Genomic DNA, 14397 nt, shown 5'->3' with positions numbered 1-14397 from the left:
AGCCCTGCCACCATTCTTATCCTTAGCATTATGCAAAAATCGTATGATGCGCAACTCAACAGCATTTCGAGTTTTATTTGGAAATTTAGCCAAAATATAGTCCAAAATATTTCTCCAACTTAACTGGAAGTTTTATTTTTCCATTTTTCCTACTTCGATTAATTTGTTTTGCCAAATCAATTGATAAAAGAAGATTTAGCAAACGCTCACAAAGATCATTGGCATCACGGCCACCCTCTTGAAGTAGCCACTGAAATATTTCTTCAGATAAAACAATATCTACATTGGCTAGATCATCAGGTGTACAAAATAAAGAAACTTTTTTTTGTACACTTTTATATGAAGGTATTGCTTTCAGAGTTGAGTTTGTCAAGCCGTCCAGCCGTTGTGAAATTAAAGCTAATTTTTGCAAAATGACAGTTTGACCATATCGAACAGCTTGCACTGTGTCAGAATCAATGCCTGCATCATTGCAAAGAACATTAAGCTCATTGAGCACTGCATGAGTACTATTTGCTCGTGCTTTTTTTGGACCAACTGAAGCTGATGCGGACACTTTGCCTTTCAAAGGTTTACAAAAATTTGAAATGTTAGGAGGTGAAATTTGTGATTGGTTTTTATCAACATGTTTAGAAAAAATCGGGGTAGATATATGGATTGGAACTAATGGTGGAGAACAAAGTAGCGATAGTGGCTCGCTACTTTTAACATTCAGCGGTTTAAGAAACAGTGCTGTAAAGGCATCAGAGTCAGTTCCACTGGTTAGGTTTTCCAACGGCTGCAAAGGTGTGTGTTTATTAGGACGAACTCTAAATAAATTATTTACAGAATTTATTATTAAATTTTTTTAAAAAAAAATTTAAAAAATCAGATTTTATAAATACCTGAACTTTATGTACTTCATTAATCTCTGTGCACCAAACTTTTTAACTTTAACTGCCTGTCTTAAACTGTTCATAGTTTGGTGACAGCTGTCTTCATTTGGAATAACTTGCAGAAGACATGCATCAAACGGTTTGTCTTTCCACACAGCTTGAATACGCACAACATGATCAATTGGCAATAAATTCTAATCATCAATTGAGTAGTCTTCATAGTCTAAGAGCATGTTGTCTTGTTAATTTACTATATCCACTAAATACTAATTAATTTTAAACCAATTAGAAATTTAATGGTATAAAGGGTGTTTAACATCCTGGTTAACACCCTGACGGGCTTGCTAACACCCAAATTATATTTGTTAATACAATTATTCTCCAATATGTGTTTGTTGCAACAACAACAAAAAACAGTTATTGTCAAAAACAGAAAAAATAAGTTTATTATTAATAAATAATAGAGGAAAATACATAATAAGAAATATACCATAATATAATTGTTACATATTAAGACATATAGTTTGAATTACAATATGGAATAATGATAAATCTTTGCTTACACGGATAACAAATACCCTTATTTACAGGAGCTAAATAATTCACATGTGTTGTAGATTTGAAATAAATACCGACACCAAGAGAAGAAGATTCATAAGGTCCAATTGTATACAGATTTTTCTGTAGCTTTAAAATATAACCAGAAACTAAAATATTTGGGCCACTCAAAACATTTGTAATCAAAATAATTCCTTGTGATGTAATACAACAATTGTCCGGCAGTTTACAATTAAAAGAAAGAGACATTACTCTTTCAGTTATAGAATGACTACGGATATTTCTCATATTACTTAAAAGATGAGGAAATATGCTAGACGTAGCTTTAGTTTTACGTTTTAAAATTGATAAACAATTTTCAAAACGATATGTAGAAAAGTAGTCAAGAGGCTGTTGATATAAATTAACAAAATATGTTAAATGTAACAAAACATGAAAATTATATGACACACAATTTGGTGTAAACAATTCTGGACATTTTGCAACAAAATGAGTGATACACCCTTTAGCACAATCCATATAATCATTAAATCTGTTAGAACAAAGACAATACACAGCATAATGCAACAACAAAAAATGTTCATAATAATTTGGCAGCAAAATTTTTTTTTAACAAAAATGGCCCTAAATATAATTAAAAAAAACGATATTCTGTAGCTTTGTAATGACACAGTTCTGATAAAGGTCTGATTTTACGATGAAATTCAATAGGAATAAATTTAGCAAAGTTTGTCATAATTTCTGATACTCGCAACATTTGGTTTAAGCTTAATTTAAAAGGAAGACGGGGATACTGAGAAACTGATGTAAAATAGAAAAAACATAACTTTTTACAAATGCTAAGGCACACCAGATGCTGTTATTCAGGAGGAAATGAAGAGTGTAAACCAATACCTGATAAGGCAGCTAAAGGTGATAAAATAATTTGATTATTTTCTTTCATATCACGATAACTAAAATCATTACGCATATCACAATTATTTTTTAAATATAAAGTTCGATGTTCAACAGTTTCACCCTCAACTTTACAATATGAACATCCAAGTTTCGCAGTATAGTACTTGATACCTTGAAGCATTGCTCTTGCAGGTGCATCACAAGCAAATATTATACTATTGATAAAAAACGTTACATTTTTATATACAAAACCTTGAGACTTTAATATTGACAACTCACCACACAAATCTGTTATCAGAGTAGACAAATCAGGTTTTACTGTACCACAATAAACGGATGCGGATGGTAATGGAAATTTGCTTTTAAACTGTGGAATATACAAGAGTATTGGCCATGCAAAGCCCAGAGCTTTTAAAAAGTGGCAAACCATCTACATTGAAAATGAAATCTATAGTTGATGAAACATTAGAAATACCTTTGTCAATACAGTACTTCAAATTTTCAATAATTGAAAAATGAAAAAAATTTCCTTTAGCTAATTTTATATCTGTATTTTTAAAATGTGATTTTTTTGTCAATAAATAAATAGAGTTTGGAACATCAGGCACTCTAAATTTGATCAACAATTTTAAAAGATATAACATTGCACGATGACTAATATTAAAAGAAATAAAAGCAAATAATCTGCAAATAATCTGCAATAATCTACATAATAATAAACATAAGCAAATAATCTGCAATTGTTAAGATATTTTCTTTGAAGTCTTCTTTGGGCTCTGAAGCCTGATTATCACTGGAGTCTTTATACATATTTTGCTCAAAATCTTCTGATTCTGAACGCATGCAATTTTCTTCATTTAACTATAAATCACTATCTGAATAATTTAAATTATTTTCATTGTTTTCAAAACAAACATCAGATATAGAAAAATCGATAGGGAACAGGTTATCACTGTCAACTTGTGTACTACGATTTTTGTCTAAAAAAAAAATTATACTATAGCTATACAGTATAAAGTAAACTATTACAGATAAACTACAACATTATATTTTTATATCATGAACCATAAATGATATTAAACTTTGTTATAACGATATAAAACTTTAATTTTTTGTATATTTATTTATACCAAAGTTTCATATTATTTATATATAAATGATTTGTATTTTTATTATTATTTTTATTGATATTATTAAATAATTATTTAATATTATTTACCAAGAATTGTTGTAAAAAAGGATGACAATACCGAATTTGCCCTTCGCCTATCAGAACGATTTGATGCCATCAATAAAATATAGAGCTAGTTTATATAAATATAAAAAGTACAAATTAAGAAATATATTATAACTTATGCTATAATAAAAATATTTTAATTATATAATAATTAAATATTATTATAATATATTATATAATAATTTAATAGCAACTATAAAACAGACTGTCGCATAAAAAAAAGTGGTTTAACTAATTTATTACTGCTCTGTTCTTTAAAAGTATTAAGCATGATTAGTATTTAATACTGTTAAATTTTAATGGTATTTAATAGTATTAAATACCATAAATAATAATATCAATATACTTAGATTTATTTTGACAACAATTCTACATATTAATAGTATTAATAAAATCAAGATTATTAACACTCTTTAATTTTAATCATTAAAATTTAAGAGTGTTATAAATAATCTTGATTTATATACCATCAAATTAATGGTATATAAATTTTGATTATCTATTTATAAATAAAGAAAAAAAAATTATTACTTATAAATACTAATTGATATTATCAAATAAAATTATTTTACAAAGTAAAAGTATCAACTTTTCTATGCATTAAAAAATGTTGTTATTTCAGAATTTGGCCATTCAGAACTTCGCCATTCATTGAGTACTAGCAGTAAGCAACCCGTAATACGAGTTATTAGTAATTAAATCGTTTATAACAATAAAAACCCATTAATAACCTAATATGAAAAATTAAATACAAATTTATCTTTAAGTCAGCAATGTCATTGCTTATAGTTAATGACATAAAACTGCATTAACATCAGTTAAGTTCTTTTTAAAATATGTCACAACACAGCAGGTACCAGTAAAGGAAAGTCAAGTAAAGCCTGCAAATACCTAAAAAAAGAAATGAAAAAAAAAATTGCAATTTTTAATTACAAAAGTATTATTTGCATTTTATTGTTAGTAGAATTAGGATAATATTACAGAAAGTATAAAGAACTAAAAAAATAGCTATAACAGTCTAGTTCTATCAACACAAAACACAGTAACAATACGCATAGCATAAGATATTCGTAAGCACACATTACTGTGTCTCCAGAATAATTAAAAAAGAAAATATTATGTAAAGGATAGACAATACAACATAATAACACCACAACTTAATAAGATATTTTATTAACTAAAATACTTGAACTAAAAGGATTTCATTTGTAACACTATTTGAACAATCAAGGGACAATTATAGTTATTAATTTGTCATCAATTATATCAGAAAATAGCAACCAACTTGTAAGATATTTCTTATAAATGGTCATTATCAATTGTGATATTAAGAAATATGCAATAAGTTTTATTAATTCTCCCTCTAATCTAAGAAAATGAGGGAGAGAAAGAAAATGTTTTCAAAGTTAAAAAAATTAAAAAACACACAATAGATAATAGTAACTAGTTTATTATGTTACCAGTAAACAAAATTATTTTTACCTTGATTAAAAGATAAAATCCCACCATTTCTTAATTAAGTTCGGACTTCTCTGACTGTTGACTAATGATTAATAGAGTAAACTTAACATCATATTAAATTTACAAAATTAAAACCATGTTTCAACAGTAAGCAAACTAATCAAGTAATGACAAAAGGCAACTTCCAACTCTAATTAGTGGTTGCTTGCAGCCTTGTTGGAAGCGAAGATGTTTAAAAAAAAAACTAAAAAAAACTATAAAAAAAAAAGAATAATTATGTTTGAAATTATAAAAAAAAATTAAAATCATTTGTTATTAACTGTTTGTTTATAAATTGTTGTTATAAACTGTTATTAATCTAAATATTATTATAAATATATATACTATAAATCACTCAATATATTACTATAAATATATAAATAATATTACTATAAATAGAAAAATTCATACTTTGCTTTGTTCTCAAATGTCTAAAGCAAAATGGAATTAACAGATATTAACACTGCTTAACACTGAATTCTCGCAAGTAAGTTATCTGCTCGCTGAGCAGCATTTCTTGCATTTCAACAACGCTTAATTTTATCCTACCTAGATCTATCTCTTTTATTTGACAACAACTATTTTTATGTTGCCTATTACCATTTACACTAATAACGTCGAGCCTAATATTATCCATTTCAAATTCACTATTATTATTAAACATATTACCAATAAAATTACTATTGTTACAACTGAATAATAAATAAACATAAAACAATCATAAAATGCAATCTTTTCTAATCAAAGACTATATTTCAACTTAAAATTTATTATAAACCGTAGGATCTAAGTTAGCTGACATTCTCAATAAAACTTTTAAATGACCTTTTGGGTAAATAACTTCCCTGGAAGCAGGTGCAGCACCATCTCCAATGAATACAACAGCAACTTCACTAATTATAGTTAGCAAATGATACATTAAATTATGTAAGCAAAGTTGATTGCGATGTTATTGCTTTCTAAAAGTAACTGCTGCAAGTGGGTCAGAGATATACAGTTGATAATGTTGGCAGAGTATCTTGATCTGGTCTAAGATTACCTAAACAATGAAAAACTTGACAATTGATATTTTAAAACATGACAGCCTATGATTTATAAGTTAAACCACATTATCAGTAAATAAAGCAAAATAAAGACAGGCATATTAAATTCTAATATATTTAAAAAAATTGATATTGGAATTATATCTAACTTCCTGTAAATCTTGGAAAATGTAAATGGAAGCAAAACTACCTTTTTATTATGGCAACATAAAAAATGTGCTTTATCGAGAAAATTTTAAGCACAGCACTGCTGACAGATCTGGCTCATTTCTCCTTAATAAATCTAGAATAGTATCACTTCTTGCTATACAATATATTCTGATTGTCTAGCAGCATTTCATAAATTTTGAGAATGATTAATCTCGCCTAGGCTCTTTCATTTATGTGATAATTACTTTAAACTCGTCTAACCATGATGTTCTAATTTAGGTATAAATTAATTTCTTCTTACCAAGCAGCATTTCTTATATTTTGATGAAAATTAATATCAGCTTGCCTAGTTCTAATCATTTCACTAAATTATCAATTATTTTTAAGTTGATAGTATTTCCTCTAATAACTTATTTAAGCCTAATATCAACCATCCAAAAAAAAAGAGAAAAGAAATTAAATAAAAATAACAAAATATTAATAGTCTAAAGTGGTAAACATATCTAAAAAGTGGTAAACATATCTACAAAAAGATAAATAATATAAAAAAGATATATCTACAAAAAGATACTATTTGGTAATAAAAACAAAAACACAATGTTGAACCTTACTTGGTTTCTCATCTATAAAACAATTTTATCTAACTATTTAAAAGAAAAAAAATCAAAATGCCTAATGTTAAGCAATGTATTAAAAAAAAAAGAATCAAATGCAATTACTTCAGAATATATATGATATATAAACCTCTACAATTTAACTCATTAGCTTAACCATTGAATCAAAAATTAATAAACAAAAATTAAAACATTTTATTACAATTGTTATTCAAAATCAAAACCTCTAACAATTTAATTTAGGATTTATTAATATCCATATTTTTTTGGCAATTTTAGTTAGTATATTTTATCTAAAGTAAAAAAAAAGATAACACCATTTAAGAACAAATTTAAAAATCTAAATATATATTTAGATACCTTAAAAAGAAGGATAACACAACATTCTTTTGATAACTTCCAACATAATTTTTTTTATTTTCTACTGCTTTTCTCTATTTTCTATTTTACTATTTTCTATACCTTATTTTTTTAATCTAAAAGAAAATATACAAATAGATACAAAGAAATATAAAATATACTGAAATATACGCAAATTTATGTAAATACAATTACATGTCCACAAATAACAGTCTTATTTTATTTAAAGAAAAGGAAACAGGCTATAAAAATTAGAAAAATACAAACAACCAACAACAAACAGAGATTTATATTTAATTTTATAGTAAAATTAAACAATGAACAACATCAATTCCTGTTGGAACTAAAAATTTATCAGCTCTGGTTCACTTGCAGACCTTGCTTGAAAGACCGCGTGGAGTACTGATCCGCGTGTAGGAAAGCAGTAGAAAATTAACGTATTAATATTTAGATGCTGCCATTTTTTAAAATTTAATAGAAACATTTTCGGTTTTTTATTGTATTTTTTTGTATTATTGAAATAAAAAACAGAACCAAATCGGCTGAACGTCGGCTGAATGTCTGTTCGCCTTATTTGTCGGCGAACAGACATATAACCGATGTCCAGCCGATATTGATTTGTTAAAAACAGTGTAGCCGATGTTGAACCGATGTTACTAGCTCGGCCCAAGCTAGGCCCGACGTCGGCCATAACACAGGGATACCTAATAATATAGGTTAGAATTAAATGAAAGCAAATTGGAGATCGCCAGTTTGATTGTTATGAAAATAATAGACAAAACAGAATCGAATGCAACTTGCAATTGCAAGCTTCACAATAAAGCAGTATTTTAATGTAGTATTTTAAGTTGTTCATAGTAGCACTTTAAGTTGTACTTCTTGGGTACATGCTATGTGCAATCTAACCAACAAGTTTTTATATAATCTACTTGTCAAAGACTCTTCTGACTTTTCTGTATCTGTAGTGACTGCATAAGTTAGAATATGCTAGTTATTACACTTAGACTTGTATAGTCTTCGACAAGACAAGTCTAAGTAATTTTCTTTAACTTTATCATGTCAGACTACTTACAAATATCTTAAACTTTTCGGAGTGTCCAATACACTTCAAAAGCTTATTTTAGGATAAAAATAAAATCTCTAGCACAATTACTAACTGAAAATATTATGATATTTTTGATATTAATAAAACTTAAAAATCAAATTCTGAACTGTACCTTAATCTGAACTTTGTTTCTTTGTACTTTAATATTGATGATTTTTGCTAAAATTATTATTTTACTAGTAGTCAGAAATTAACTATTAGCTGTTAGCCCAAAGAGCATTTCTTAGAATTAATAATTTAACTTTAACAGAGAGTTTAATAATTTTAAAAGATTATAAAAGTTAGATCTATTAGTGAAGTTAAATTTTTTGTTAAGTGTGCCCACCACTGGTTAATTTTACTTTAATATTATTATATATTGCTAATATTATTTAAGTGGTGTTTACTTTAGATTAGTACTTGTAATATTTGTAAATAACCATGAAACGTAGTAATTTTTTTTTAGAATATACGAGGGTGGTCTAAAAAAGTTTCCGACCTAACAAAGACAAAAGACATTTTTTCGAATTTTATTTTTCATTTTTCAACATAATCTTCTTGTAACTCTACACACTTTTCCCAGCGATGCTCTTATCTCTGTAATCCGTCTAAATAGTACTCGGCGATTTTCTCTGCAAAATAATTGTTCACGAAGGTGATTGCCTCTTCATTTGATGAAAATCTCTGACCTTCGAGCGCAAATTTTAAATGAGGGAACAAAAAGAAGTCGCTTGGGGCCAGATCTGGTGAATAAGGCGAATGGTCAAGCAGTTCAAACCGTAATTCATGGATTTTCGCCATGGCAACCGCTGAGGTGTGAAGCGGTGCGTTGCCTTGGTGAAACAGGATTTTCTTTTTCTGCAAATGTGGCCGTTTTTCCGCAAGTTGTTCCTTTAGTTTGTCAAGCAATGATGCGTAGTATGCTCCTGTAATGGTTTTTCCTTTTTGAAAATAATTGATTAAAATAACTCTACGACTATCCCAAAAAACAGTTGCCATCACTTTTCCAGCCGAAAAAACAGTTTTGCTTTTTTGGAGCCAGTTCCCCATTTGCAACCCACTGTTGACTGTATTTTTGTTTCGGGCGTATAATGGTGTATCCAAGTTTCATCTACAGTAATAACAGCGCCAACAGAGCGTTGGAAATGTTCATTCGAACACGGTTTTGATCCAATGTGAGCAAACGCGGCATCCAACGCGCGGACAGCTTTCTCGTGCCTAAATTTTCATGTAATATATGACAAACACGTTCTTTTGATATGTTCATAACCTCTGCTACCCTTCTCACTTTAATTAGGCGATCGTCTAGAACCATTTGGTGAACTTTGGCGATGTTTTCATTGGTAGTTTTTAGACGTCCTGAACGTTCATCGTCTCCCAAGCTCTGACGGCCACTTTTGAATTCAGCTGCCCAAAATTTCACTGTGGTAAATGATGGTGCAGAGTCTCCATACACAGAATCCATCTCCTCTTTGATTTGCGTAGGCGTATTGCCTTTCAAAAACAAATATTTAATGACAGTCGATACTCGATTTTGTCCATTTTCACAAAATTACTCACATCAACTCACTCAAACGACTGTTACATAACAACTGCGTGTTTAAAATGGCTGAAACTTTGGTGAATAACTATCAACATTCAACATTCGAACAAACAAAATCACTTGTTTTTATTTACGAGTGCTGCCATCTTCACGTCGAGGTCGGAAACTTATCAGACCACCCTCGTATATTGTTCTTGTTGTTGTATATGTGACATGCAATAAGTATCCAATATGATGTGATATATATAATTTTTCAGGTAATCCACTGGGTACGATCATGTATGAGTCTAGTAAGTAAAATAACGTTTTTATTTTTAAATGTTGATATTTTATTTATGTAGCCAGGTGCTGATTTAGGATTTTCTTGTATTTGTATTAAGCAACTTCCGGATAAGTTCTAAACTTCTAACTTTTGTCTGTCTTTACATATGTTGTTTGAAAATTTTTTTCCTGAAATTGTGTTGATTAGAACCTGGAAAAATATCCAAAAAAAGTAAGCATCATCAGTCTAAATGTGGAAAAAATTTTCAGACTATAAATTCTAATACTATTTACTTAAAGAAGTTTTATATTTATAAATTACATTCTTTGAGGATATTTTCCAAAAAAATTATTTATTTTTTTGTAAAAGCTTCATATGACTAAATGTTATAAACACTATTCGAGGTGGAGTAGAATTAGTTTTATGAACTGTATAAATATTTAATAAACAGCCGTGGCCAAGTTGTCTAAACTAAATACTTTATATGCGTACAAACAAGGTGTAAAACCACATGCGCTTCCTGGGAAGGCTTGTAGTAATAATAAAGTAAATTGTAAAGTAAATATAAATAGTAAAGTATAAAATAAATATAAATTATAAAATAACTATAAATATATTTATATATAAATAAAAAAAGTAAAATATAAATAAGGGGTCATCCATAAATGATGTCAGTGTTTTTTCTCAATTTTCGACTCCCCCTCCCCCCTTTGTCAAACTGTCAATATTTATACATGATGTTAGTTTTTGTGTACTCCCCACCCCCCCTGAAAAACAAGAAAATGCTTAAAAAACATTGATTTTTTTTCTGACTAAATTATACATTTATATAATAGTAGATCTCATCAAATTATATTATAAAATAGCCAATATCTCATTAAATAATCAACTAAGCAAATAGTATTATATATCTTTATTATAATCTTTCCATGGGTTGTTGAAGCGATCATCGATTGAAACAATAGGTAGTGAATGCTCTCCGCGCTCTAAAAGGATATCGCATTCTTGAGGTTCAATCAAATTCGTTGCGTCAACTTCATTTTCATCTAACCAGTTTCAGCAGTTTCCGAACTCTTCTGCAAGGCGGTGACTGCCAAAAATTCTGTCTGGCGCTTGGCAGCGATACGAACAGGTTGGACCCTTTTGATTAGAGGGAGTGTTATAGCAGAAGAATGGATAGAAGCATGCTTTTTCAACATAGCTTGAGAGGCAAAGTAGATATTGCACTTTTTACAGATTCTATCAGCTAGGGTAGATTGAATTGATGGACAAAACGCATCATACGGCAAAATTGGAAATCCTTAGTCAGTACGAGAAAGAGTACTTTAAATGTTTGATGCGATGAGCATAAATACGGATGATGGAAACAATTATTTTGCTCCTTCTGAGACATCTACTGCTTTGAGCCCGTCTCCCGTTTGGTTGACAGGGACAGGTGGCGGAAGAAATCTTGCTCTAATTAGAGTAAAGTAAGAGCTTCTAATTGTCCGACAACAAGAACGATTTTCACATTTCACAATTTGAGTAAAATATTGACTTGTACGAAAGTGATCGGCAATCCAACGTTGATCTTGTAATAAAAGGCTCCTTGACTCAAGCTCTGATTTGTCTGGATCAATATACTCTGCAGAGGTTGAATAACCGTCAATTTGTAGATCAGACCAAATATCAGCCAAAGCCTGTCCAGAAAAACTAAAGTTCTGTTTTTCTAAATTTTCATCTATTGTCCTGATTTTAAAAGATATGTTGGTTATTATAGATTAAAAATTATATTAATATTTTTACAAATTAACTTTTGTCAATGTAATTACCTTGAGAATCAAGATGAGTTCTGTAATATTTGTGCGGAAGAATTACCCCAGATAATTCTTTACTTAGAGGTGCCATTCGTCGCTCAGCTCTGTTGAATGCATTAAATTCATCATAATGTAAAGTGTTAAAATGATTGAAGTCATCTGCATACATTGTAAAATTTAAAGTGTAAAACTAGTAATAAATTGACTATATAAAGTGAAAACAATTTTAGTTTATTTCTTGTAAATAGTTAAGCTAATAAAGTTGTTAAGACTTTTAATTTAATATTTTGCATGTTATTTTATATTAAAAAAAGTATAGTTTTAATATTAGAAAATTTGTCAACAAACAAAAACATTTCTTGTTTTTTTTTTAGCTTTATAAAAAGTTGTTCTCAAACAACAACATTATTGCTTTGTTGAAAAGATTTTTTCCAATACTGGTTTGGCTTCCACAATATAACTTGAGAAAATTACGTGGCGATATAATTGCTGGATTGACTTGCGGTGTCGTTGTTATTCCACAAGGCATTGCGTTTGCTAATCTTGCTAAACTTCCTCCACAAAATGGTTTGTATGCTTCACTAACACCTGGATTAATTTACTGTTTATTTGGTACATCAAAAGATGTAAGCGCAGGCACTGCTGTAACTCTTGGCTTATATACAGCTAGTTTTAATCCAACACACACAACAGTAGGTGCATCTCTTTTAAGCTTTATAAGTGGCATTGTTTTGGTATGCATGGGCATTTTTAAACTTGGATTTTTAATTAAATATGTTCCACAGCTTGTCATTAGTGCATTTGTTTCAGCTACAGCTATCACGATTATTGTAACACAACTTTCAAATTTATTTGGAATCAAAGGTGCACCTGTTAATGTGTTTGAGATTCTTAAATACATAATATTGAACATCAAGAAAACAAATAAATGGGACATAACTATGAGTGCATGCTGTCTTGTTATTCTTGCGATTTTCTTTTGGCTTTCAAGTTTAAAACTTGAAAACAAACCATTATTAAAAAAAATAGTTTTGTTTTTATGTGGTGCTCGCATGGCTATTGTGTGCCTGTTTGCAACAATTACTGTTTATATATTTCATGTTTATGGTTACACCAAGTTCTCTATTGCTGGCAATATTCCAAAAGGGTTGCCTCAATACCAGGTATTTGTTAATTAGTTTTTTTTTTTTGCTTTGTTTGTCTTGTATTTAATTTTAGATAAAACTACAGTATTGCAATTGAATCTTGAACAAAAGAGACCTATTTATTAAAGATTTATTCCTTCCTTAATATTATTAAAAGCTTATGTTATATTAGGTTCTTTGAATATGTTTGTTTTTCTGTTTCATAATATTTTAAAACAATACTTAACCTTTTTTTCATGCAATTTTAGAAAAAGAGATATATACTCTTGCTAAATAGATGGGGTAGGGGACATTAATTAATTTTTGGAAATTTTTCCTACATATGAATACATGATATATAAACTTTTGTGTAAATTAAATATTTCTCATAGTCCTTAAACATTACAAACTTTACACCAAAATTTTTTTTTCAATATCCTAAACCTCAAAACCTCAACATTTTTGGTCTCTCGAAATACTTTTAGGGAGTTTTTACTTGTGATTGATAACTTTTTAAAGGGACCCCCAAGTGCCAAGTCTAGTTGTGTTCATATTAGAGAAAATGTTTAAAAAAACATTTGGGTTTTTGATTAAAACTTGAAAATAAATCCATATCAATAAAGCAAAAGTTATCATTTTAGTTGAAGCTCGCTCTCTCCATTTTTTCTTGGTTCTTGGAGTCTTTATAATATATGCTGCAATCTGTAGCCTGCGTTATTTATTTAATTCAAAACAGTTTTAGTATATGACGTCATTGTGGATTTTTTTCAAGTACTTTTATCCAACCATCTGAAAATCATTTGTTTATCCAACCATCAGAAAATCATTTTTTCACTAAATTCTAAAAAATATTCGTAACAGGCTCGTAGCAACCGCTAGCAGGGCCATTTGCCCCCCCCCCCCCAATAAATTTCTAACAAATAATTTTGAGGAAATTGCCTAATCAAAAAGTCCTTAAAACTATTTTGGGGTAATACTGCCCTCCCCCCTCTCCAATATAATTTTTGTTCCTACGGCCCTGCATAATACAATTTAAAATAAAACAATACCTTTATTTGGTTTGTTTTTTGTCAGGAATATTTTTAAATTAATATATATGAAAATAAAGGAAAAGGATTTTTTAAAAATGTATAAATTTATTGATTTGCTTTTTTTTTTATATTTGTTAATATGAAATATGTTGCTTTGTTTTATATATTTGTTAATATGAAATATGTTGGTTTGAAATATAATTAAATACCTTAACTTTTCCTATTAGATGATATATTAGTGTAATGCAACTGATGTTCTTTTGCTCTAATTTTAGGACTTTATAAGTCGTGGGTTCGAATCCTTCTTTAATAACTGTTTTATA

At 28.8% G+C, this 14397-nt stretch overlaps 1 protein-coding gene across 2 annotated transcripts in view; it reads left to right on the top strand.

Annotated features, from left to right (window-relative positions):
* The window catches only part of LOC100205678 (sodium-independent sulfate anion transporter), a 63354-nt gene that overhangs the window by 27439 nt on the left and 21518 nt on the right, over positions 1-14397 (top strand). Inside the window, exons 2-3 of one of the 2 annotated variants that reach the window (XM_065816733.1) lie at positions 10119-10151; positions 12294-13082. In XM_065816733.1, the coding sequence (XP_065672805.1) occupies positions 10119-10151; positions 12294-13082 (822 nt within the window). The remainder of the gene's footprint in view (positions 1-10118; positions 10152-12293; positions 13083-14397) is intronic. The other variant, XM_065816734.1, reaches the window with a different exon arrangement.

The sequence above is a fragment of the Hydra vulgaris genome, chromosome 13 (genome assembly GCF_038396675.1).
Source record: "Hydra vulgaris chromosome 13, alternate assembly HydraT2T_AEP".
Classification (NCBI taxonomy): Eukaryota; Metazoa; Cnidaria; class Hydrozoa; order Anthoathecata; family Hydridae; genus Hydra; species Hydra vulgaris.
This window is presented reverse-complemented; position numbering and strand designations above follow the sequence as displayed.